The 25,458-nt window shown below is 39.1% G+C and overlaps 1 protein-coding gene across 4 annotated transcripts in view; it reads left to right on the top strand.

Annotated features, from left to right (window-relative positions):
- Nucleotides 1-25,458, top strand: part of wge (BAH domain and coiled-coil containing protein winged eye) — a 178,124-nt gene that overhangs the window by 145,516 nt on the left and 7,150 nt on the right. For 2 of the 4 annotated variants that reach the window (XM_076522938.1, XM_076522939.1), the window contains 14 exons: nucleotides 2,875-3,039; nucleotides 6,147-6,443; nucleotides 10,328-10,438; nucleotides 11,319-11,561; nucleotides 12,243-12,397; nucleotides 13,450-14,259; nucleotides 16,112-18,057; nucleotides 19,726-20,014; nucleotides 20,858-21,067; nucleotides 21,467-21,781; nucleotides 22,193-22,624; nucleotides 22,715-22,943; nucleotides 24,008-24,431; nucleotides 24,729-25,308. In XM_076522938.1, the coding sequence (XP_076379053.1) occupies nucleotides 2,875-3,039; nucleotides 6,147-6,443; nucleotides 10,328-10,438; nucleotides 11,319-11,561; nucleotides 12,243-12,397; nucleotides 13,450-14,259; nucleotides 16,112-18,057; nucleotides 19,726-20,014; nucleotides 20,858-21,067; nucleotides 21,467-21,781; nucleotides 22,193-22,624; nucleotides 22,715-22,943; nucleotides 24,008-24,431; nucleotides 24,729-25,308 (6,206 nt within the window). The remainder of the gene's footprint in view (nucleotides 1-2,874; nucleotides 3,040-6,146; nucleotides 6,444-10,327; nucleotides 10,439-11,318; nucleotides 11,562-12,242; nucleotides 12,398-13,449; nucleotides 14,260-16,111; nucleotides 18,058-19,725; nucleotides 20,015-20,857; nucleotides 21,068-21,466; nucleotides 21,782-22,192; nucleotides 22,625-22,714; nucleotides 22,944-24,007; nucleotides 24,432-24,728; nucleotides 25,309-25,458) is intronic. The other 2 variants (XM_076522941.1, XM_076522940.1) reach the window with 2 other exon arrangements.

Below are 25,458 nucleotides of genomic sequence, written 5' to 3'. Positions count from 1 at the left end.
CGATGATCGTGCGTGGTATTTGTTTCGCGACGAAGGATTCGCGAACGTCGTTAGCGTTATCGATTGCAGCTATTAGAACGGGAATGCTTGAGGTGTGTACGCGGCCGGATAATGGCTAGTTTTTCAACAGGGAATTTCGCCGCGGCACTGTTCGCGGTGCACGTAATTAAGCGATTTACATTTTAACGGGAGAGATCGAATCGTTTGCAGTTATCGAGGGGCTGTGTCGGTCGGTCCTTGGCTTTTTCGAACGTGACGCGGTGCGAAACGAATGTTCTGCTTTGTGGAAACATTGTCCGATCGAGCGTACGCGATTATTCGAATATTTCCTCCGCAGTTCATTGGAGATTGTTCACAGCTTGTGAAGTTTTCTCGAAAACAAGGATTTCTGTTGTTTACTCAGAAGGAATCGCAGTGGGATCGCCATGGCTACGACGATCGTTGAGAGTTAAATATACTCCGTTACTAAAATCTGAAGAATCTGTGGATCATTAATAACGCCAGGCAGGAGGTAGACGTCGTTGACGTTAATTAGTATGACGACGTGTATGAAATACAAGCGGATACGTACAAGCTTGGTCAAAAGTATTGAACCCCCCGTGAAGTACGAATTACTCAAAGAAAGTCACGTTATTAAGATACGAGAACATGGATTTCTTATTAATAAACTGTGAAGTTGCATGTGAAATAAAAATGCTCTACATTAATTACAAGACACAAAAGCCACATAGATATTTATTTCTCAATCATTTATAGCCGAACAGTATTTTTAGATTCCTTAAATTATATCGTACCGTTTTGTATTCGATCAACTAATTGTTGCCATATGTGCATGAAATTCGCAGTTTAATTATCACCAAAATCGAGCGCAGATCATCGATCGGCTTCCAGTAAACATGATCTGCAGTTTGCAAGATTCTGTCGATAGTAACAAACGCCGAGTGAAGCAATAATAACAGCGACATGGAATCCCTATTATTATCACAAAATTCTATACGCATGAGAAATTAAAATAAAAACGTCATCGTTAGTAATTATATCGGTGTGACACTCGAGCTGTGTAAATGGATGTTCCGCGAAAATCCTGGCAGCCCGCGGATATGCCGCGAAGGGCGCAAAGAGGGGACGATGGCAAAACGATAAAAGGAGAAAAGGAATTAAGGAAGTAAGAAAAGGGAGCACCTATGTCGACTATACGTACACACCTAACCGGAGAAGGGATGGGAGCGGAGAGAAAAAAAGTAAACCGGCGGTGGTCGGAGTAGGGGGTCATGGGGGGAGGGGAACGAGTCGGCGGGGAGGGGGATGAAAGGGTGGGAAAGAGAAAGAGAAACGAGCTCGTTAAGTAGGAGGTGCGTGGCACGCATGGCGACGCAAACACAAGGCGTGGCTCGAAAGAGTCTCGACCCTATGTCTATCCCTGGCACACCGAAGTGTACTCGGCCACTTGCACATTCGCGAATGAAACGATCGCCACTTCACGCTTATCCGGGGTTACGTCATTCGAATCTCGCGGCAAATAACGACGAGTAAAACGCGAAAGAACAAGCTCGAGACAAGCAAGGAGACTCGAATAGCGGTGACGAGAGACCCGTTTCGGAGGAGACGCGATTTTTGGTTCGCCGAAATAGGATCTTTCACTTAGAGATTGAGAACTATTATGTATGTATAGTACTATCGATAGTTATCGACAGTTTTCGATCGCGTTCATCTTATCATCGGTAGTTCCGATCAGAGAACATACCTCTATCTTACTTTGATATATTTATTTAAATACATCTACTATTTATAGGTGAATGGAAATGCCTTCAACCCTTGCTGGAGTTATGACAAAAATATTTTTGCATACTGGCATCTTTCGTAGGGTCGGAAAGAATTAATAATTAATAATATCTGACAGCTGTTCAAGGCTGAAGCTTAAAAACGTTGACACCCTCATTTTTTTTTATATATATAAAAGCTTATGGTTGTTGTGTCATAACTTATGAAATACTATTGCAGATATCTTTATTATATCGTATTTTGATGATTGTAACTTGATTATTGCATCTTTATTATATTGTAAAAGGAATATATCATAATATAAAACTTTTGTATATTTTTCAAACTCTTTGGAATCTCCAAATTTTTATGTCTATGAAACTTTATATTATAAGTACGTATTCTTCATGGATAACTATCGATAGTATTATAATCATAATACATGTAATATTGATTGGTTTTTGTTTAATTCTTGAAATAAGAAATATTGACCTTGTCTGGTGTCTTTTTTGCAATAATATTGACCTCACGTTAATTTTTTCTTTCAATTACCACTGCCCAAGAAATTTAATACGTTTATCGATATTTTTTCCACATTATTTAACTAAATGAGTAATATAACTATTTGCGTGTACATGTACAGGGTGGGCCAGAATTTGTAGTACAACCGAGCAGAGGTTTATTCTACGTGAAAAAATAAGAAATAATTTGGAATAACATTTTTTTATCCGGGGCTTACGTTTTCGAGAAAATCGACTTTAAAGCTTGTTCATCATTGTAAAGAATTCAGTTGTCGTCTATTCTTCTATCGCAGTTGCCTCCGTTCGAGACAGTGTTTACAAACATTAATGTTTCCATCATTGCCAATGCTGTCATGATGCGGTTTTAATTAGAGTCTCTTAAAACATATAGGAAATTCAAATAAATGTTTGACTCGAAGCATTACAGCCTCTGACCGTTCACTAGTGTTGCCTAATTTTGCCGGAAGTGGAAATCACGTTATAGTTTTCTATAGATGACACGGAAAGAGCGGAGAATGTGAATCTCGCGCGACGGAGGAGCAACCCCAATAATGGGAAACGAAATTTATGTGCATCCATATCTGTCTCACAGGGATCGTTGTATCGAATGCAGGAGCCGGTGGCGTGCCAGTCGGGATCGCAGTAGGCAGGCAGAGATTGCAACACCAAGAAACTTCGACTTCGATCCGCAATGTGTCCCTGAGTCATCACACCTCGCATCATGCGAGCTATCATCATTTTCAGCCCGACAGTCTTGGTGAGTTTCTGTTGCTTTTGTTACCAATTACAGCTCTATCGTGATAATGAAATTCGCGTTACTTTTCTATCAAGTTGCCTCGATTATTAATGTAGTCTAATGTCTCCATTAACGTAGGATCCAAGGAGATTGTCAATCCTAAAATCCATAGCTCTTAAAGAGACTCGGTAATTAAAATAACGAAGTTTTGCATGCTTTCGCAACATGAAAGTCAGCCAGCATTTTTAGAGTTTTCGAGACTAAGGAACGAACATAGAATAAATATTCAGAACGGTTTTACTACCTTTTGCTACGATTTCTTTCACGGTCACGTTGATTAACACTTATTTGTCTTTAATAATGTTTCCAATAGGACGAGGACATTTTTGTTTCTTTTATGGTTTTACTTGCTTTCATCCCTTGAATCCTTTCATAACAGGAGAATCTAATTTTGTTTCAATCTAGAAGGTGTGGCACGTTGATATAGTGCAAGCGGTTAAAAAGTTGTTAAAAATGAGCTAAACAGAAAACAGACTGTAGCTTGAAATCAACATTGAACTTGTTGTTAGACCCAATATAATAAGCGAATGAGCCAAAATACTTAGTTACTGATAAAGTAGAAATTTCATGCAACACGATCTGTTTTTAGCGTTGCGTAAGTCATCTCGATGCGATTGCATCGCATTTTCGCAATTATCTATCCAGTAGGTAAAATGGTTCGCGATCGTTTGCGTATTCTGACACTGTCCAATCGGCGCGTGGTAGGTATATCGATACTTTTTCGCGCGACTGACACTCGATACAGATCAGACAGCCAACAATATGGTATACATACTGTTCTAGCAGGATGAGAGGACTGCTCGGTGAATTGTCGGAACGAAAATAATACTTCGCTTGAATCGCGGCTAGATGTAGGCACGCATTATCTGCTTTCTTTGGAGTAGAAATATTTCTATCGGAAGCAGATAATATCTGCGCAAAGGGAGACACGAACAAGAGATTCGGGAAGAATTTTGGTAGGATGTTCTACTTCTAACATTTGCGTGCATAGACATACTGACAAAACATACTGATCTGGAGGCTGTCAGAAGAAATTTTGGTGAATTACATTAGCAGATACTGCATTGTGACATAACTCTGGTCGAGATTTTCACGTAAAGAAATTCAATCTTTTAGTGCGAGAAGTATGAATTTTCTGTTACAATAACTTTGATTCGAACAGAATTGTATTTTAATTTTAACAAGAGATAGAAATATTTTGTACTCTTTACCATTGTGCTTAATGGAAACAAAATCTTTGAAGATTTTAAGATTCATTTTAACGAAATTGACCTATTTGAAATTGCAACGATAGTTACAAAGCTCGGAGTTTGTTCAACCAAACCCGGCATTTCATCGATATTAAGTTTCATTAACCAGCTACAACTTAGTATTTCGATTACCTCGTCAAAATCCGAAACTTTTCATTCATCATTGAATAACATCTTCACCGAACATGTTGCAATTTTATACTTAAATTGTTATAAACATTATACTGTTCGTGCATTTAAAACGGATTAAAAAATGTTCAAAGGCCTTATAAATCTTTTCGCATTCGGTACAATTGCAGCGTAAGCGGTAAATTTATGTTGGAGTTGCAACGAATAATAGGAACGTCGAAATACATTCTATTGTTTTATATTTTTCGTTAAATCAAAAATCGTATTGCCAAACTTGAAGTTAATAATTAGAGTGAATCTCGCATTCTAAACTAAGACGCGAAAACAGAACCGCCTCGCGTTTTTCGCCATTTTATTTAGTTGTATCAACATTATAATATCTAATTTGTATTGTCTGTATGCCAATCTTCAAATTTAATGAAATCGATCGTGACCATTTTACTTAATCAACGTGTCACTTTAACGGTTTTTTGATTGAGATCGAATTTGTGGTGCATCTTCTGATCGCGATCGTACCTGTGGTGCATCTTCTGTTCAAGACCGAATGTGTAGTGCATCCTTTGATCCAGATCTAAATTGCAGTGTATCTTTTGATTAAGATCGAACCTATTGTGCACCTTTTGATCCAGATCGTACCTGTGATGTATTTTTTCATCCAGTGCATTCTTTGATTAAAATGTAACTTGCAGTGCGTCTTTTGATCAAGATCCAATCTAGGTTCGCATATCCTTGTGAGAAATGACTCCAAAATTGGGCTATTATCACAGGTCTATTACAAAAAAACCAGATATAATGTTATTCTATTCTATTTTTCTAATGTTATTCATCGCAGCCTCAGCATGAACATACCCTGAAGGTGACTTAAGGGAATATTCTGAATAGTTTTTGAAAAAAAAGATTCCTTTTTACATTTTCTTGAAGAATATAGTTTGAAAAATATGCCTAACTCTGAATTCTTAAAATGAAAAAAGTTGTTTGTTTTTTGTCATTGTTCAGTATTTACATACAAAACCTTAAACGCGTTTTTCTCGAAACTGTCTCTTTCAAAACAGTATCCATATCTCAAAAACTACTTAACGAAATTGCCTTTAAAATTTAGGGGCACATTCGTTATACTTACGCCTATAGCCCGTATTAGAACTAACAGAAAAATCAAATTTTTTATTTTTTATTTTGGTTCCTAATATTTCAATATCAATAATATTTCAATTTCAAAATCAATATCAAAAAATCGGTAATCAAATTTCAAAACGGCGCCATATTTTTAGATTTAGACTTTTTTCTTTCGTTCTAGTATCTGCTATAGTCGAACTCATACTAATAAAGAATCTTACACGCTTTTTCATTTGAATGAACAAAATGGCCGTAATCATGGGTATCATGCGATGATGTTTTTTAAACTGGACTATTATGTTTGAAAGCAACCAATGCCAAAAATTTCAACATCTTTTAAGCCAAAAAGATGTGTAAGTGTGTTTGAAACGTGTATAAATAAATCGTCTAAATTTTGCTGCAGAAGATGTTACAATTTCTTCACAAAAAAATTTCAAAAAAAAAAAAACTAAAAAAAGGCCGTTCACACTAGATTACTCCCTTAACTGCTGAAAGGCAAGAATGTTCGTCCAGCCATCAGTCGTTGCTGGTAGAACGATGACGCGTCGTTTATGTACACATTGAACCTGTTGTTAGGTTCAAGCACGGCCATGACGGTAGGCGGTGCGACCCTGGTGCATTGCGGAGGACCGGGAGGGGAGGACCGTCCGGCCCACCTAGCCATTCCTTCGGGAGCCCTAGCACCCTCTTTGAACGCGACACTCGGCTCGAGCTTGAATTCCAGCCTGAATTCCAGCCTAAATTCCACGTTGGGCAGCATCGGCGCAGCGGCGAGCGCAGCCACCGCGGCCGCGGCCGCAGCCGCAGCCGCATGGCCGCCTACCTTATGGCAGTACCCCGCGGCGGCCGCGGCCGCTGCAGCTGCAGCTGCAGGTGAGTCCCATTCGAGGTTCACTCGCGAGCTCTCTTTCCTTCTTTTCGCTTTTCTTCACGCTCAGCGAATCTCACGGCGGCGTTTCCTGCTACCGCACCGATAAATTGTCTCTTCGGAATTGCAAATCCGCGTCCAATAAATTGCGCCCTTTCGCGTGTATGGCCGTCGTATATATTCCACCGTAGAGCCGGTCCGTTTAGGAAAACCGATCTCCCTTTAACGGTTCCGCGAACGCTATATGTCACGGACACTCCACGCGCAGCTAATCAAATTCCACCACTCCTTAACCTTCTAACAGGCAGCGTGTAGATTGCGTTAGATTCGCTCGGTTTTGCTCGAAGGCCGGTTGCCAGCAAGATCTTTGCGAAAATTGAAAGTGATCTGACCCGGCGACCCTGCGGAAATGCACGTTACTTTTGTATGTTGCATTAATATCTAGGAAAATTATGGTACATATGTGTGGTAACAGCAATCCCGGAATATAAAATATGTAGCGATAATTTTAATCTTATTCATTATCAATACTTTCAATGTTTTCTTCCTGCAATATAACAAATGTTGTTGTGACCAATTAGCTGGTTTTGTTGCATTTCTTCGTGAGAAGTGTACTCGTCAAAAACAGCTAACTGGTTAAGAAGGATATATATATATATGAAAGTATTGTATTTAAACAAAATATGCAGAAAATTAAACATATGCAATATAATTACAGTAATTTGCACACTTGTCAAAGAGATTGCAACAACTAAATGGTTAAAGAAACAACTTGCATCTACGTGAAATCAGTGTGTATTTCTTGTAATTAACGGTGACAATTTTCATTTTGCATAATAGAAATCCGCAGTCTAGCCATAACACACCGATTCCAACTGCGTAAACATACAATTTCGTTATTTGAAAATTTGCGCCCAATATAGCATTTGCATATCTCCTGTAATATTTTAAAACGGGTTGATGGTAACCACATTTTTGACAGCAACCGACGTTATAAAGAACGATTAGCGAAGCGTGATTCTTGTTTACGAATTTACGAATTTCCGAATTTATTGGGGAAACCCTGCTTCGTATTTCTACATTCTGTAGCAACTTTACATTGGCCGACCTGTTTTTCCGTGCGAAATCTGTGGCGGCTGTGTGGTCGAATAAATCATTTCGGTAATCGGATATTTATTTGCGAGTCCGTGACCGCTATTTAGTTAATTCAAGCGAATCTTTTTGCTCGTGGCAATGGTGTTCGCTTGTCGAATACGTTGTCGCTGCTGGATGTCGAAACATTTTCCCTAAAAAATCGCAATCATTCGCCTCGCTTGTTCGAGGGACGGGATAATTTCTGGAACGTCGGGCGCGAGGGTTTTTCAACGGATTCGTAAATTATCGCTGCCCGTTTGGTTGTAATAACCGAGTCACAGGTAAATGTGCATAATTGACGGCTCATTAATACGCTCGCTATAGAAATTACAGCTGATTCCCCTCAGTTCCGATACATTGTTTCGTCGATCAGCTTATTATCCAGTCACATGGCTCGTTCTCGTAAATACAATGGTTACAAGAAACATTCGAACAACGAAGTTGTCGAAAAATAATTGAAAACGTAAACCGTTGTAATTTGGCAAAAAAGAATGGTCAAATGATAAATTTTAGGGAATTCTAATTTCATGCTACATCTTTTAAATCTTACGAAACTATTTAAAAATTTCAATTTTACGTCAGTATAAAGATGTATACACATACATGAATTGTGCCCATAATTATGAAAGTGGTCTAAGTCAAAATTAAAAAAAAAATGAATTTATCACTTATTTCACACGACATGATTTTAAACTAAATTTATTCAATGTAATTTTCACGATATCGTCAAAAATGAACCTTTAGATAGTAGTTGTAATTACAACGTTATACGGAATTCATTTAGTGTTAATTATGAAAGTGGTCTAAGTCAACAATTTAAAGAAATTATATAATAAAAATTATATGATAAAAATGGATTACTTTTTAAAAATGATTAATAAATGTTTATGAATTATTTCGTTAAAGTTGTTGTTTCAAATGGACCGTTTATTTTGAAAGTGGTATAAGTTCTTTTTTTTAAAGAAATTCAAAATGCCGAATCTGAACTTGTATTGTCTAAATACCCCACGCAACGGCACTCACAATTTCTTTCGATGACATTGGACTTACACCACTTTCAAAATAAACGGCTCAAATAAAAATCACAATTTTTTATTACTTTAAGTCAATTATAGGACATTCAGTTAATTTTGAAAATGGTCTAAGTCAATTCAAGCTTTAAAAACATTTTCCTATGAAATTCACACAAAATTTCATATCTATAATAAATTTCCATTAATCAAGACTAATAAAATTATAAATTAAAATGTCGCATAATGTAAAAATATTTTTTAATTTATTCAAATGCGATTCATTAAATATCTCGGAACAAGAAATATATGACTTAGACCACTTTCATAATTATGGGCACAATTAATAAGGAATGTTTAGAAGGGGGGAATTTGTAACTCGCTATGGAGATAATGTGAATTGTTGATGAGCGAAAAACATACTCCAACGAATATTATTAGGAGATATAAAGAAGAAAGTTCCCTCGAATATAGAAAATAAAACAGATCGTCCATGTGTGTGTGTGTGTGTGTGTGTGTGTGTGTGTGTGTGTGTGTGTGTGTGTGTGTGTGTGTGTGTGTGTGTGTGTGTGTGTGTGTGTGTGTGTGTGTGTGTGTGTGTGTGTGTGTGTGTGTGTGAATGCGCACTTTTGAAAAGAAAAGGATAATTACGTAGACCACTTAGAAACATGAATATAAATGGTCGAAGAGTCCAAAGAAAGCCGCATAAATGAGACAGACGATAAGTAGCGGTATAGTTTTTTTTAAAGAATTGATTGCGGAAGCGAAAAAGGTTGGTAAATAAGAGCACAACAAGAGTACAACATAATAATGATTCGGTTTTTCGTTCGATAAAGCGGGGAAAATTAGATTGAATATTCTGATCTGACTTATTTACGAAAACCGTGTTTATTAATTCAGTCAGTTATGAAACCGATACGCATCAGAAATCAATGTCAGAAATATGTAATGCACTTCATTAACATCAATATGTGCTTCTAAAAACAAATAATTGTCGTTAATTGAGTTCTTGCACTTCATAAAGAAAAGAACCAGTTTTCTGTTACTAGTTTTATACGAGCATAATGATTGATTTTAAATAGGAACGTTCAGTGCTGTGACTTGACTGAAACTTAAATTATAAGAATAATAAGGAACAAATAAGCTTTAGTATAAATAATATATTAAAAATATATATAATATATTAAATATAAAGTATTTATATATACTAAGTATTTATCGACACACACATATAATTTTGAGCGCTGGTTTTTCCGAAAACGACCATACTCCGTCGTTGACCGAGTGACATTTAGCGGGATAACGAAGATCTACATATGTATATTCACGTCGTTCGCGCATTTACGGGTTCTTTAAATTAAATCATTCTCGTGACATTGCATTGTAATTGCCAATTGTTGGCGGCTCGTTAAGGTATTTATTTCAGTTGCTTATCAATTTTTCTCATTTAGAAGATGATAGCGAGGAAATAAGCGTAAATTCGCGGGCGTACCACACAAGTTAGTTGGTTATCGAATTAACGATGATACAGCATAGATATATTTTACTTGTTGTGGTAAAATCCTCCGTTTCTTGTATTTCTTTAGAAAGTGATATAACAAGCGGAGTGAGTGATATCAGAGCAAAACTGAGCGATATTGTCGTAGATTCTTTTATGCTTGTATTTTCGAGGATCGTACGAGAGTTAAGTGAACTAAGTCAATTCCTAACCTGAATATCTCGTACTTATTAAATGGATTTTATAGCAATGCCGATGGAGCCAGTCGGGTTTCCACAAATGGGAGTTGGAGTCCAAGGCGGCCTGCAGTTGGTCAGAGATCCAAATACGGGCCATCTTCTTCTCATTCATGCTGCAGGTATGCATACAAAAATTCATGGCATTTAGTCATTCATATTGGTATGGTCATTCATGGTATTCATTATTCATATTCAGCTCTCGATTTAAGAGCTGTCGTATATTTCTAATATTATAGTCGACTATAAATACTGAACTAGCACTAGAAACGTAAATGGTTCTTTCTAGCGACAAGAACTTGCTCTGAACTTTTGTTAAACATGGTCTCCTTTTTCATACGTATTCTCAATAATTATAATAAGTTACAATAATTCGAAGTTTTTTTTATCATAATAATTAGTTTAAAGAAAAAGCAAACATTAGGTCCACCGAAGAGTTTTGTATTGCGAGAAATTCGTTCGCGTAAACATGTCTGTTGATAACGTTCATTTTCGGTATTGCATTTTGCATGAATTCCAACAATGTACAAATGTTACAAAAGCGTGTAGAGATGATCGTTTCTGGTGAAGATATAGTTTATCCGATTGTCATCTATGTTTCTCCCTGTAAAATTTGTTAAAGGGAAAAAGTTAAAAAATGAAACCAGTCAGGTACTACTTGAGGTATTCGCCTCTAAAAATGTGTCATTCTACAACAATGGAATTCACAAATTACCATTATTGTTCAGTAAATATTAATAAAAGCATTGAAAATGTACTATTTTCTTTTAACTACAGAACGAACAGAACATTTCGGTAGAATTAATATATAATTATTTTGTGTTGACTTTCGCACTCCCTTAGAGAACAGTCCACATTTTTTTCGTCCCTGTTAAACCTGTACTTCATATCTTCTTCATCTCTGCAATGCTGCTTACTCCTCACCCGAGTCCCACATCGGAGTGTCGATGTTGTTTTCCGGGAAGAAGGTCATTCAAAAATCGTTAACTTGTTTGCAAACAGAGCAAATGCAGCAGGCGGTCGTGTGGCCAAATTACTCGAATCACAATAGCGGAAACGTCGCGCCGCCGCCTCTTTTGCTTCCACCGCCTCCGCCGCCGCCGCCGCCGCCGCCGTCTCTTCAGCTTTTGAGCGACATTGGCGGAGCAAGGTTGGTTCTCACTGAAAGCAAGAGAAAGCAACAGAGCACTTTACCTATTGTCAAGATAGAAGCCGACTGTGGCAACAGTCCCACCACTATAATCAGTGAGTACTACGTTTTTCCTTTCTCCTTGTATCGTAAGCGCGTTTCACACATAACACGTGACCGAGGTATGCGGCTTGTGGAAAAATGAGCTCTGTCACCGGTGTAGAATCACCGAAGGTGTCTGTAGCCTTTTAGTTGCAAACACTATACTAGTACACGTTTTTTTATAGACGTTCATAATTATCTAGCGCGCCAAAGATTTTACTATAATTATCCAGTTACGAACGATTGTGTTCGAAAGGTGTGACTATGGTCATCCAACGTAGACATCGATGAAATTTTCAGCATGTTTATAAGCTATCGAGATCTACTACAAAATGTACTTTTTAAATTTTCGCTGTAAACCCAGATGAAAAAAAAATATTAAAGAACGCGAGCTTTTGTTGCCAATTCAAGTAATATTCCAAGTAAAAATATTTTAGTCATTGTACAGTAACCTAACTAGTCCCTCTAACATCCCCGAAAAGTTCAAATCATTTAGTCCAGTTTTAAAAAGGTTTTAAAAGGTGTTCGAATACTTTTCGCCAGGAGTAGTATAACTTCTAATCGTTAGTTTTTCAAAACTAATTGGACGCCAGGGAAACCACCCCTGTTAGTGTTAAAAACCCTCGTACGATTTGCTGGCTTTGAAATAGCGGCGCGGTGACCTCCAAATAACACTCGAATCGTAAATTCTATAGCATCGACAGAGTCCACGAAGGCGTTGCAGACTGTGACTTCGATGACCGGCGCGATTGTGCCGGATGCACCTCTGGTGACCACGTTGCACTACTACCCTCACGCACCGGCGCTGGTCCAGATCAGCCAGGCCGAGCCGACGCATTGTAGATCACAGGTAGGTTGATGTTTTCCTGGCCTTAGTGTCGCGTGCCGATCGCGTCGTAGATCGATCCGATCATCGTTGCGTTGATCTCACCACTCTTCATCCCTGCCGATAATATGAAAAGCAAACGATGCGAGCGAAGAGGAGGAACGACAGTAATTATGCCAAGCCCAGAGCGCGGCCAGGCGTTCGCATAATGCGGAAACGTTGTGGCACATTGTATTAACTATGCGCAAAGCGATTTGCATCGCTATCTGCATCGCTATCTGCATAGATATTACGAACTGGCTCCGCTGTAGATCCTCGATGCCTCTGACGTTTAACATTCGCTGTGTCGGCATTCTTTTCTCTCTAGCTCTCTCTTTCCGTTCACCGTGCTCTCATTAATTCTCGCCCGTTCTCGCTTCCTTCGGCTTTTCTTTTGTTCCCTCTCTCCCGCGTTTACCCCCCGGTCTCAACCCTTAGCAACTTGTTGCGATTCGGCACGTCACGGCGCGATACGGCGCGCGACACGGGGCGCTTTTTCTTTCCTCTCTGCGAACTTCGAAACTCTTTACTCTGCGCGCTTGTTCCTTTGGTAATTTCACGAATTAGGTTACGCATCGATTCCATTGATCTTCGAGTGTAGATTTAATAAACGTTTTCAGTAATTTTAGTAACGTATGTCGAGTTCTGTTAACTCTAGAGCTACCGAGCCCTCAACGGGACTAATGTGCATTGGTTTATATAACAGTGGTAATATAATCTATTATAATATATGCTTGAGAAAAGAAATTTGTCTAATTTCTTCTAGAAACAATCGGTCGGTCCATAAATTCGCGCAGTTTTAATTTCGATACAAATTTATCGCATAATAATCGTCAAACGATTCTAACAGCTAGATTTCTGCCTCCGAATATTGTCTGTTATCGAATAAAAATTGCCTACTCCTCTAAATCTTTGTTCCGGCTCGCCGGAAAGTTCACTGCTCGCTCGCCGTCGCTTTCTCGCCTAAATACTAACTTGGTTGGCGGTGGGCGTCGCTTAAGCATTCCGAATTTCATTCTCGAATATCCTGCGCGCAGCAGCAGCGAAATTCGTTTTTGTCGAAGGCGACCTCGCCCGTCTCGTGTCTGACGCCGCCGCCGGAAGTGACGACGATCCACGCGATCGAGCCGCCGGAAGTGGTGCCGGCGATCGTCGGAGTCCAGGACGCCTCGAACCAAACAGACGCTCCGGAATCCGAAGAACAAGATCCACCAGCGCCGCCATTGGCATTGCCAGCCATCGAGGCCGCCGCGCCTGTGAAACAGGAGCAAAATAACATGATGAGCCCTTGCCAGGTATTGAATCCGACCAATTTGTCAGCGACGGCTACCAATCTGACGAACTTAGCCAATTTCGAGGTCGTGGCGCCCGCGCCCGAGAAAGTCTGCAACGTGGTCCGGATCACGACCACGACCACGACCACCGTCAACCCGACCGTTTGTAATTTCGTTGGCAAGGTGGACAAAGGAGAGAACACTGTCATTAATATGATCGATTGCCCGAAGTACTCGGTCACGAAGGAGTGCAGGAGCGTCACTGCCATTGACAGGACTATAGAGCACGTGGTCAGGCATACGGAAAGGTCGCGGGAGGACAGAGCTTCTGGAGACGACGAAGACGATGAGGAGGACGGGCTGCCCTGCAGGGACATCAGGAGCGGCGCGAGGATCATTGAGATCACCGAGGAAAACTGCGACAGTTTCCACGAGAACCTCGAATTCTTCGGCAGGAGGAGGGATCATCATTCGTTGGATCGTCACAAGGAGAGAAAGAGGAGTTACGCGGCAGAATCCGCTGTCAGCGAGCAAGATGGCGAAGAGGAGACCAAGGTTGTTGAGAAATTTGAGGTGAGTATTCTTCCTTGTTAACATTTTCAACCTTTTTCATTTACCACAGTGGTCTGAAAAGCGGTACATTGTTCGACAAAAATTCAATTTCACAACTTCAATATTTCAACAAAATTTCTAAATATTAACAACCGCATACAACTTTGTGATCAAACCTAATTTTTTCAATCGCTCGTTACAAAATATCAACATGCAAATTTTTGATATACTTTCATATACGCACGCGTATATACGCGTGTCAAAATCATTTTTTAGCCCATGTAGGAAAAATGTTAGGTTTCTAACAAGTTGAACTTTAACAAGGCTTATAAAAGAATGTTTAAAAATGTTTACCGTAGGACTGTTATTATATAAAAATTTAGATTGTTAACAGGTGCAGGTAAATTTTAATCGCAGTTACTTGTTTTTAATTATATGCGGATTTTTCAAAAGGTTTGTCAATATTTACTTTTTCTACTACACAGTAGAATATTAAAAATGCTGGTCACCTAGATTTTTTAAATTTTAATACATATTTTTGATTTGACAACGCCCACGGCGCAACTGAGATTACATTTACATATTTTTTTTAGGAGAACATATTACTATGTTTAATGACAATGATTTTAGATTTCCTACAACTTTGTTGTAAGTATTCATAAATTCTTGGATCCGCCCTATATTCTTGATCTGTTGTGTCCTATATGTATATATAACTACAGTTATATGTACATATATATACATATATACATATCTATGCGCAGTCAACGAGAGAAAGTTTGCAGTTCGCTGTTATCGAAATCGTAGAAATATTGAAAACAATAAATTGTTTGGCTTGCATGTTGCTGAATTGCAATTAACTGCGATGTTGATTTTTACGATTAAAATAGTTCAAACATTGAATTGTATCAATTTTTTTTTCCAACTTTAATTTATTTTATTGAGGGGAAATGTTTGGAACGGACAAATTCGATTAACGCAAAAACTAAATATAGGAACCAATATCGTACAAAACATCGTACAAAACAGTCGAAAAATGAAAATTTCTAGATGGAAGTAAGGCTACGTATAAAATACAAATATGTTTATGTCACTGTAGCATTGTCTGTTTGGTAATATTATGCTTCTTAATTGACTTTTCATGTATCTATATTTAGCGTTAGCGATGGGATTTATGATGGCACAATACGTTGTCCAGGAAATAAAAAAGATTGGAATAGAAAGCAAGTGAACATCTTAAAGCAATTTCATAAATCATCGACTGATACAATTTAAAGTTGAAAGTGTTTAAAGTGAAAATATAAACTTCGCTTACTGTTCTAGTTCGAACGTTCGCAGTGACTCACAGCTTGTGTATAGTTTCGTTCTATGTATAAAGGAATGTCAACTTCAATGTTATCCAACGATCTATGTCTATGTATACATTATCGTTTGTTTCCAATTACAGAATCTCATTTAAAACACATACAATATATATAAAATGAAAATGCTACTTGCTTGTGCATCGAAAGCGAAAAATCACACGTTATTTCTATTAACACAATCTTGTGTTCATAATACATTGAATATGAAAATAAATTTATTTTTAATTTCAGAGTAGAATTACAATTTTGTTAAACGACGACTGTAGGAGTTCGATCATTCTAATTTTTATTTAACAGCTAGTCTAAGTATTATCAATTACTTGCGTTGAGTATTTAACTGTTTACGACGTAAAAATGATGTGAAAGGATATTGCCTGCTTAAGAATGATTTCAATATTAAACAACACTTTATTATATAATATAACAATAGTAGACTCATTTCTACACTTGATAATTAATGCAAAGTGCACATGAATTGTTGCAAAACCATAATACTTATCGTCTTCCAGACTGAAGTACCTAAAGCCGAGGAAGCAAAGGCAACAGAGGTACACACGAACATTAGCTTCGTGCCGACAGAGCTTCCGGAGAACTTTCAGAAACAAGTGGAAGAGTCCAGCGAGTCAAAGATGCCGTTCGACACGAACTGTGACAGTTGTGGGAAGATCGAAGACGATCATCTGATCCACCCACCGGTCGCTCGTCTGCAAATTTCGGTGAAATCGTTCGACATGCCGAACATCGACTGTGACGAGCAGGAGATCGAAAAGGTGGTGGTGAAACAGGAGGCTGAAGAATCCTCGTACGACGAGTACGCGTACAACTGCGAAGCCGCGTCGCTGGAAAAGCCGAAGAGGCACTCAGTGGAGAAGTCACATCCTGGTATCGAGAATGTGGTGGAGAAGCTGAAGAAGAACGCGGCGGCAGCTCTACAGGAGGCAGCTCCTCAGAGAATTGAGGAGAACACAGCGGAAAAACCCGCCGACAATCTAGCCGCACAGAGGCATCTTGAGACGATACCACGAAAATTGGAGAACGGCCTGAAGAAGCACATCCTGAGATCCTGCGAGAACGCGCAGTTCGAAAGCCACGAAATCACCAAACAGCCGGTAGAAGCTGAGCCGGAGATGAACGGTTCCGCCGTCGAAACGCAACAAGACCAGTTCAAGTGCTCCGAGAGAACGGAAAACGCGACATCGGTTAAGAAACTCATCCTGTCCAGAGAGTTCTTCCTGAACGACGACAACAACGACACGAGAAGCGACAACAACAATGATACCAGGAGCAACAACAACAACATCAAGCATACCGACAGCAATGAGCCGGTCGTGAAGAAGGAGCAAGCTTCCTCCGTCGACGTCTGCGGGCTGGAGGAGGTGAACTGTTTCGAGAACGACGTCCCGACGCCGAAGAAACGTCGCAGGATTCCTGAGGATGCTTACGATCTACCGTCTAACAACCAAACTGTGAAGCCTAGAGTGATCCCTAAACCAAGACTCGCGGTCGACATTAGTGGGTTGGAGTTGCTCTCGAACAGCATCGAGCAGCTGGAGCATCTGAAACCGGACAACCAGAACATCACCGTGACGGATGAACTCGAAAAATCGCCTATTCGGGCAAAATTGATTTCTCCCCACGGCGAGAGCAACAACAACAACAATGTCGACAGCCCATTGGGCCTGCTATGTGCACTCGCAGAGCAGAGGTTCATGGAGGAAGTGGGGGACAAGGTGCCGCGGAAGCTGAACCTGGAGAGCTCCGAGGAGATATCGCGGGCTGGCAGGTTGCTCCTGAACTTGGGCAGGATCAACCACCATGGCGTCGGCGTGGGACATTCTGTTGATAAAAGGAAGTACACGCCGACGAACATCGAGACCAACGAGAGCTTGAAAAGGTTCAAGAGCTACGCTGACGTCGGTGTACAGCGTGTGGTGAGTTCGGGGGATATCGTCCAAGACAGCGAGGACGTGGTTAAGGAGAATCCTGTGAGCAGGAATGACTCCTATAAGAACTCGGATTGCGAGAGGGGTGTGGCCTACGAGCGCTTGGATCGTCCATATGGCATATACTGTCAAAGGGAGATAATCAGGGACACCATGTCTGACTCTGACATGGAGTCGTACAGTCACAAAGAACCAGCGGGAAATGCTGACGAGATGGATGTCAGCAACAGGGAAATGAGCAGAAGATTTTCCGCTGGGGAATATCGTGACTGTCATGATTATCGGAATTTGCAGGCCAAATTGGACGCCAAGAAGTTCATTGCACGAAAGGGTCACATCGACAACGATGGAGACTGGCCGAATATGGACGCCATGGAACTGGACATGAGGGTCCGGTTGGCGGACATACAGAGGCAGTATAGGGAAAAGCAGAAGGAGTTGTCGAAACTCACTCCGAAAAAGGAGGAGAAGAAGAGCCCTGGCCGACCACGGAAGAAGAGTCACTCTTCGAGGTAAATACCTTCGTTATGTAGGAGGAAATGAGTCGACCGATCGGATAATAGATCGGAGGCCGGGATTCGAACTCCGATCTTTCGCTTCTCGGGCAACTGTTTTAACGAATTAAGCTACCCCAGCCGACCGATGATACATTCTCTCGCAGTCCTTATAAACACAAACAAACAACACATGCCAGAAATATACCGGACTCCTACAGTTACTTATCATATGTACTTCCCCTTGTTTATAATTAGAGTCCGTCCCTGGTGTTAATTTGATACTGTTGTCATGTTTCAGAATACATATATTATTCTGCTATTTATAGAACAATTGATCTGAGGTTTTAAGACTTTTCTTTTTTCCTTTTTTTAAATGAAGCATACTGTCGTCCTTTTATATAGCTGAAATGTCTTATCTTTACTTTTGAAGATATTTTTAAATATTTAGAACATCAGGTACCTTCCACCTTTTAAGCAAAGCCAGAATATTTTATATACTTCACATGGAGTTCCAAATGTAATTTCATTTGTTTGTTTTCACTTATTTAAAAATGATTTTATTAATTTAAAGCTTCATTTTTTGGATCAGAAATATTAGTTAGAACAATTTAATTAAGGAGAGCAATATATGTACATATTATTATTCTTCTTATTATTATTACTATTATTAATAAAAACATATAACGTAAATTATGTTACTTCTGGATTATATTAAATTGGAAAAATGATGGCTGGATGAGGGTTAACCTACTGAAACCCGTCCTATGAACTATTCAATGGAACAATTTGTTTAAGAAAGATGGAATAGTTTATTGAAATGTTAATACTATACTGTTGGTATTCATTCAATGTTTTAGTGTTCATTAGCGACATTTAAGTTGACAACATTCACTGCAAATTTATGTTTCACTTTCATATTATGTAAATTACATGGCGTTCATTCTGTTATGCTATAATTTTATTTAATTTCACGCAGAGTTCACTTGTAAAAAAAAACACAAAGTTTTCTAAACAAGGACTATCGATAAAATTTATTTTTACAAGCACAATGACGTTCGATTCATTAGTCTTTCTGTTTTAAAACATTGTGCAAGGGTATCGTAAATATATTTAAATTCAAAAAGCAGGAAACAGCTTGAATATTCGTTATGAACTTTTCATGCCCATCGGAAGCCAAGACTGAAAATAACCACGACTGACTGATAGAAATATGACGACTAACTTCATATTTGATTTGTAATATTAATCATGACATTTGTCACAAGACGATTTTACAAGACAAGTGGATAAATCTTGAATGAAATTAAATTGATCATCTATTGTTAATCATTTCTACTGTTATATACACAGAATATGATATAGCAAACGCGCTTATTGCTGAGAAACTGCTGTAACATTTACGAGTCTAACCGTAAAATATAATACCATGTATACATAACTACATACATTAATCAATTATCAATTGCAAGAGATATAAGCCGGATAGATATTTTTTATTTATTAATCCAGCAACCTCTGAAATTCCATAAAATGGAATGCAATAAAGATCGAAAAGTTAAGATTTACGATTGTGTGTACATTGTCAACCATCTTGCACATTATAGATCTTAAATTTCGTATGTGCACTGAATATAGTACAAAAAAGATTCCTGAACAATTCAATAATTTCCTGACGATTTACAGTTCTGATCACGGCCCTCTCGCGTCACCACCAATGCTCGAGCCTATATCTTCCCCGCAAAAATCACCCACGCATACGCTGGACGGGGCACCGCCGCCATTGACCTCGGCTGTCCTAGCAATGCCAAGATGCAACGTAAACTTAGTGAAACTGGGTGAGCCAAGAAGTCACATTAAACTGTTGGACAGTATACCAAGCATTCCGATACCCGTTCCACCAGTCGTCTCACCGATTACTGTTCTGCCGGCGAGCAAAACGTCGCAGGACGACGATGAGAAAAGCACAGGAGGGGTAAGTTACTATCGCAATTATGCCGGAGTCTCTGTAGATCCAACTGAATTGGATCTATTTCCAAAATTTAACTTATATCATAATACGCTCGAGGGTCGTGCTAATGTGCGATTATGTGGCCTATATAACTGATCAACCCGCCTTTAAACAAGATTCATCTTTTTAAAATTGGACCGGTTTGAGTGTTTTTGAGAAGATAGATGGACCAGCATGCTGATGATCTACTAAAATGTGCTACAGTTACTACATTTATCACTTTTTGTTGTTTTTTTTTGTAATGTAATAATTCCTGTTCGTCTACCAAGAAACGAGGAATGAACATATTCAAGAATGCCGTAATATGAAAACAGTTTAAATGGTCGATATAAAAATAATGAAATAGTTTAATAGAAACATTCGTCTCATTTTTGTTTTCCACCAATTTTTATATACATGGTTTTAAATCTCTGGTTAACTACTCAAAATAACATCGGATAACATTAACACGCTCCGACAGCGTATTACTATTGAATTTGAACATTTGGCAATTTCGAATGAGTCAGGATGTTAAGGACAAGAGTTTCATATTAGTGCGAAAAGAGACAGGCGATTAGGCGATTGCATACGAACGGTTTTTATTGCTTCTATGTGCCTAGTCCACTCTACTGCAGGTATTTCCACATACTAAAAATTATGCCGTTTATGCAGTCTGATTATTTCAGTACTAAATTACAGTTGACAATTGTCAGTTTAACGCGGGAAGACCTGCAGATTATTTGAGCATCTGTATTTACTGCAATAACCTGTAAAATAAGATGATGCGTAATGCAATAAAAATGATGGCAACGTGTAACATATTTTCAGTTGGGATATGATACTTCGTCACCGGCGCCAACTGTGGCGAGTTCGAGTTCCGCGTCGAAAAAGCGAAAAGTCGGAAGGCCCAGGAAATTGATGTGCACGTCCGGAAGTGTGAGACACTTAACGGAGACGATTGTTGCAAAGAAGCCTAAAAGCAAGAGCTCTATGGTAGGGTATATCTTGTCGTCGAAGAACAGACACCTTCAAACTAAGGTAAGCTGTTTGTAATAGTTATAGAACAAATTTGAGCTATTTTTCAGAAAAAGATACCTAAGCTATGGTGATGATTATAATTAAGCTGCCAAATTTTGCGAATCTTCTAGCGTGCAACAATTTTTCAATGTTTATCATTCACTAGAATTTTATATACTTTTAGTTTAATTTATTGAATGTTTTTACGTGTTCAAAGACACGTAAAAATGACTGACTAATGAGCTTGTCTTGCAGTTTAATTATTTTACATTTTACAACATATTTTACAGTTACATTTTGAATTTCCTGAGAACGATGTTGACTTTTCTTATATTTGTCTGGAAAGTGTAAATCTTTCCAATTACTTTTCTCTCTTTACACTAATTCGTTTCTCTAAAAATAAAGCATCACTCTCTTCAGTGTGTTAGCAAAGCTGCGTACACACCGTTGCCCTTCAAGGGTGATGTATCCACGATGAAATCATCCTCGAAGAACCATAAGTCTGGGAAATTGAAACCAAAGCCCGTGAAACAAACGCCTCTGCACAACAAGCACGTGATCAGCTCAATACTGGCGGAGAAAGCGAAACTAAGCCAAGAATTGAAGTTGGAGAAACAGAGCAAACTGAAGTCGAAACTGAAGACGGAAGTGAAGGTGAAAACTTGGGAGGACGACGAATCCAACAGCATTATTGAGAACGTGTTACCCGAATCTGTCGCAGAGGAACCGATAAAGGTAACGCAACGTTAATTGTTCATTATTACCTTGCAACAATGTCCAAGAAGAAAATGGTCTAACAATAGATAAACCTTATTCAGCTTGACAAGAGCTATTGCAACAAAAACTTTGCACATTTTAATTTAAAAAAAGAGATGAGGTTGACATCTTCATTTTATTTTATGAAGCCGACATCTTTATTTTATTTTATGAAGACTATATCCTCATTATACTGTAAGAAATCAATATCTTCATTGTTTTAAGAAGTTGAGATCTTTACTATATTCTAAGAAATTAACATCTCCATTATATTCTAAGGAATCGACATTTTCATTATATTTTAAAAAGTTGATATCTATTCTACGAATAACAGTTTGTAGTACCTTACTTGACGCATCTTTTCATGGCCTACTAACATTATCGCTTCAGGAGGTTCCGGTGGAGACAACACAGATCATAGAGACCGAGGAACGAAGCAGACATGAGAAGTCGAAGAAGAAGAAGCGAAAGTCGAGCTCGTCGTCGCCGTCGCGACACAAATCAAGCGACCGCGAGAAAAAGGAATCGAAACGTCGAAAATCGGTCGAATGCAAAGAGTGCAAGGAATGCGCGAAAGCCGCGAAGGCTGAGAAACCCGAGAAGACGGAAAAACCTGAGAAGACGGAAGTCGTTAACAATTGTAAATTAACGTCGTCTCATTTGGCCATTGATCAGCTGAGGGTCCTTACTGCGATGGGCGGGCTCTTCTATGCAGGAAGGCTCAGCGCTGTTCAGGCTCCCGACGTTTATGCTATCACGCTAGACGGTGAACGAGGCAACAGGCCTCATATCCATTCCAGGGAGGAAATTCTACAAGACGCGGTAAACCAGCGTCATTTCATTAACTTGTTTCATTAGTTTTCATTAGTTGGTATTCACTTGAATAACTTCGCACGTTTTTACCGATTGCAGATCGTAGAAGTCTGTCCCGCTTCTACGAAAGAGTTGCCGCCTGGCACGAGACTCTGCGCCTATTGGAGCCAGCAATATCGGTGTCTGTATCCGGGCACCTCCGTTGAACCAACGGAGCCGGATCCAGAGCTCGACGAAAAGTTCGTCAGCGTAGAGTTCGATGACGGAGACAGCGGCAGAATTGCCTTAGACGACATCAGGTTACTGCAACCTGATTACCCTGTTGTTGGTGAGCATGCCTGAACTCTACATTTATTTATTTAATTCTGCAACTGTATCCTGGGACTTCTTAGATTTCAAATGAAATTTGCTGTGCGAGTTAATTTTTAGGAAGATCCATCTGTGGTAAGAAAACAGGGTACCTTTGTGAAAGTAAACATTTCCGTTCATGAAAGAAGATGAAAATTCTTGACGATCTTTAGATGTTATCTTAGAAAACTTTTTTGCAAAGTAATGGTCTTGTAATTTTGTTGATTCATGATGCCTTTAAGATTGTCAATCTTATTATGAATCCATACCATATTGAAAAAGAAAATTGTTAAAGAACTATTGCAAAAACATCGAGATTCTGTGTAATGAAAATGAAAAGAAAATTATAAGAAAATTATAATATATATATATATATTATAATATTATAATTTTCTTATAATTTTCTTTTCATTTACATAATATAATAATTTAATAATTTTATATATATAATGTAATAATTTTCTTTCCTTAGACAGTCTGAGTAGAAGTTCGATAGGATTGTTAAGAGTACGATATCCAAATGAGATGAAATATTTCAAAAATCTGTATCCGGAGTAATATAATTGTAAGAGTTGAGGATTGATGATCGGAGAATCCGCGAGCGCGTTACGATTTCGGAGCGACCTCCGAAATCATAACAGCTGATTGGTGCTTGTGGATTCCCGTGCGTTAATCTCACGCGACGAACGTGTACGTGCGTGCAAAACAATCGCGATCCACACATCGCGACGCTACTAGGTTAATTGGCGGGCGTTTGACGTTGGTCGAACGAAACGGACAAATTCGAAAAGAACGTTCATAACAGTCAACCAGCGTGCCAATAAAAGGACGCGCTCGCAGGGGACGTGACAGAACGTGACGAACGTGGACACACAGATTACGATCACGATTATAGATAACGATACAGAATTATAATATAACAAACACGGCTTTGGTGCGCGATTCCGTGATACGTGTATATACAGCTTTACTGTCTTTTTATACTGTATTTTGTGTGCGTCACTGTTTAATAATAAATAAAACTAATTTGATATTGAATTCCAGAATACGATCCGAATCCGTTGTTGTCTCTGGGCAAGCGTCGAAGGCAGACATCCGTGTCTACGGAGGACAAACGTCCGTCAAGTACTACGCAAGCCCCAACATTGTTGAGTGCAAACCATACGGCTCAAATCGTCACCTCCACAACATCATCATACGTCTCTTCGTCTGATGGTCAGACACTGGAACGACATAAATCTGACGATGTAGATTCGAAAGATCTAGAGGAATATCGCGAGAGGAAGCGTATGAAAAAGAGGAGGAGAGACAAACTGAAAAGGTTACAAGAAGCTCAGGAAGGCAAGAAGAAGCACAGAAAGCACAAATGCTGCGATGAACATAGGAAACACAAGCATAGGAAACATCGAAAGCACAAGCACAAGCATAGCCATCACAGCAGCAGCCATAGCGACGGAAGCCATATAAGGTTTGTGTATTTATTAAATCGTACTATTTACTTTTCTTTCTACCTCTTCTTTTCTTGATGTTTGTGCCATGTATTTTGTATTCATATTGTCCTATTTATTCTGCATTATTTACTATCCTATTTTTGTAGACAGAATCCACTCAGTATTTTTCCTGCTTTTAAGAAATTAATCTATCAGTACAAGACATACGTTGGATTATGACTGAAGAGTTTGAGATTAAAGATCATCGTCTCCGGTTAAACGATAGTATCATTTTCATTCTTAGAGTTTACAAAATGTCTTTATCTATTTTTTAGTGGCGGAGAAAGTTGCTGTAGTCAAAAAAGTGAAGAAGAGGTTGTGAAAGAGGCAGCAATGTCAACTGTTGAAAAGGACGAAGAGGTTGAAGAGGTTGAAGAGGTTGAAGAGGTTGAAGAGGTTGAAGAGGTTGAAGAGGAGACCATTCCCCAAGAAGAGGTCATGGACGCTACCCCTGACAATGTAAGAAGATCTGCTCGTGAGAAGAAACATGAGAAACCGAAGAAATCTGAGAAGAAGACAAAGGTTCGGGAGCGGCAGGGATCGGTTGAAAATCGCAGTAAAATGGCTGCCTTCTTGCCAGCTAGACAGCTATGGGGATGGGCTGGGAAAGGATATAGGCGACCTGGCGCTAAAGGGAGGGCTAAGAAGCAATTCTTCAAGGCTATTAAGCGTGGAAACGAGACTATTGAAATTGGCGACAGTGCAGTATTTTTATCGACCGGCAGACCGGACAGACCGTACATCGGACGTATTGAATCCATGTGGGAAACTGCCAGTTCCAACATGATCGTCAAGATCAAGTGGTTCTATCATCCCGAGGAGACAGAGGGATGTCCGACAAACTTAAAATATCCGGTAAGAATTGTCCTTTTTATACACACACATAGTACACAAGAGTTGATCTGAGCGAAGAGTTTGCTCATTCTATAGTAATTAATTTGTTACTGTATGATTGAAGAAATAACTCCTTTACTGAACATGCAAGGAAAACTAACAGAAACATTT

The sequence above is a fragment of the Megalopta genalis genome, chromosome 6 (genome assembly GCF_051020955.1).
Source record: "Megalopta genalis isolate 19385.01 chromosome 6, iyMegGena1_principal, whole genome shotgun sequence".
Lineage (NCBI taxonomy): Eukaryota > Metazoa > Arthropoda > Insecta > Hymenoptera > Halictidae > Megalopta > Megalopta genalis.
The sequence above is the reverse complement of the archived record's forward strand: the minus strand, read 5'-3'. Positions and strand labels throughout refer to the sequence as shown.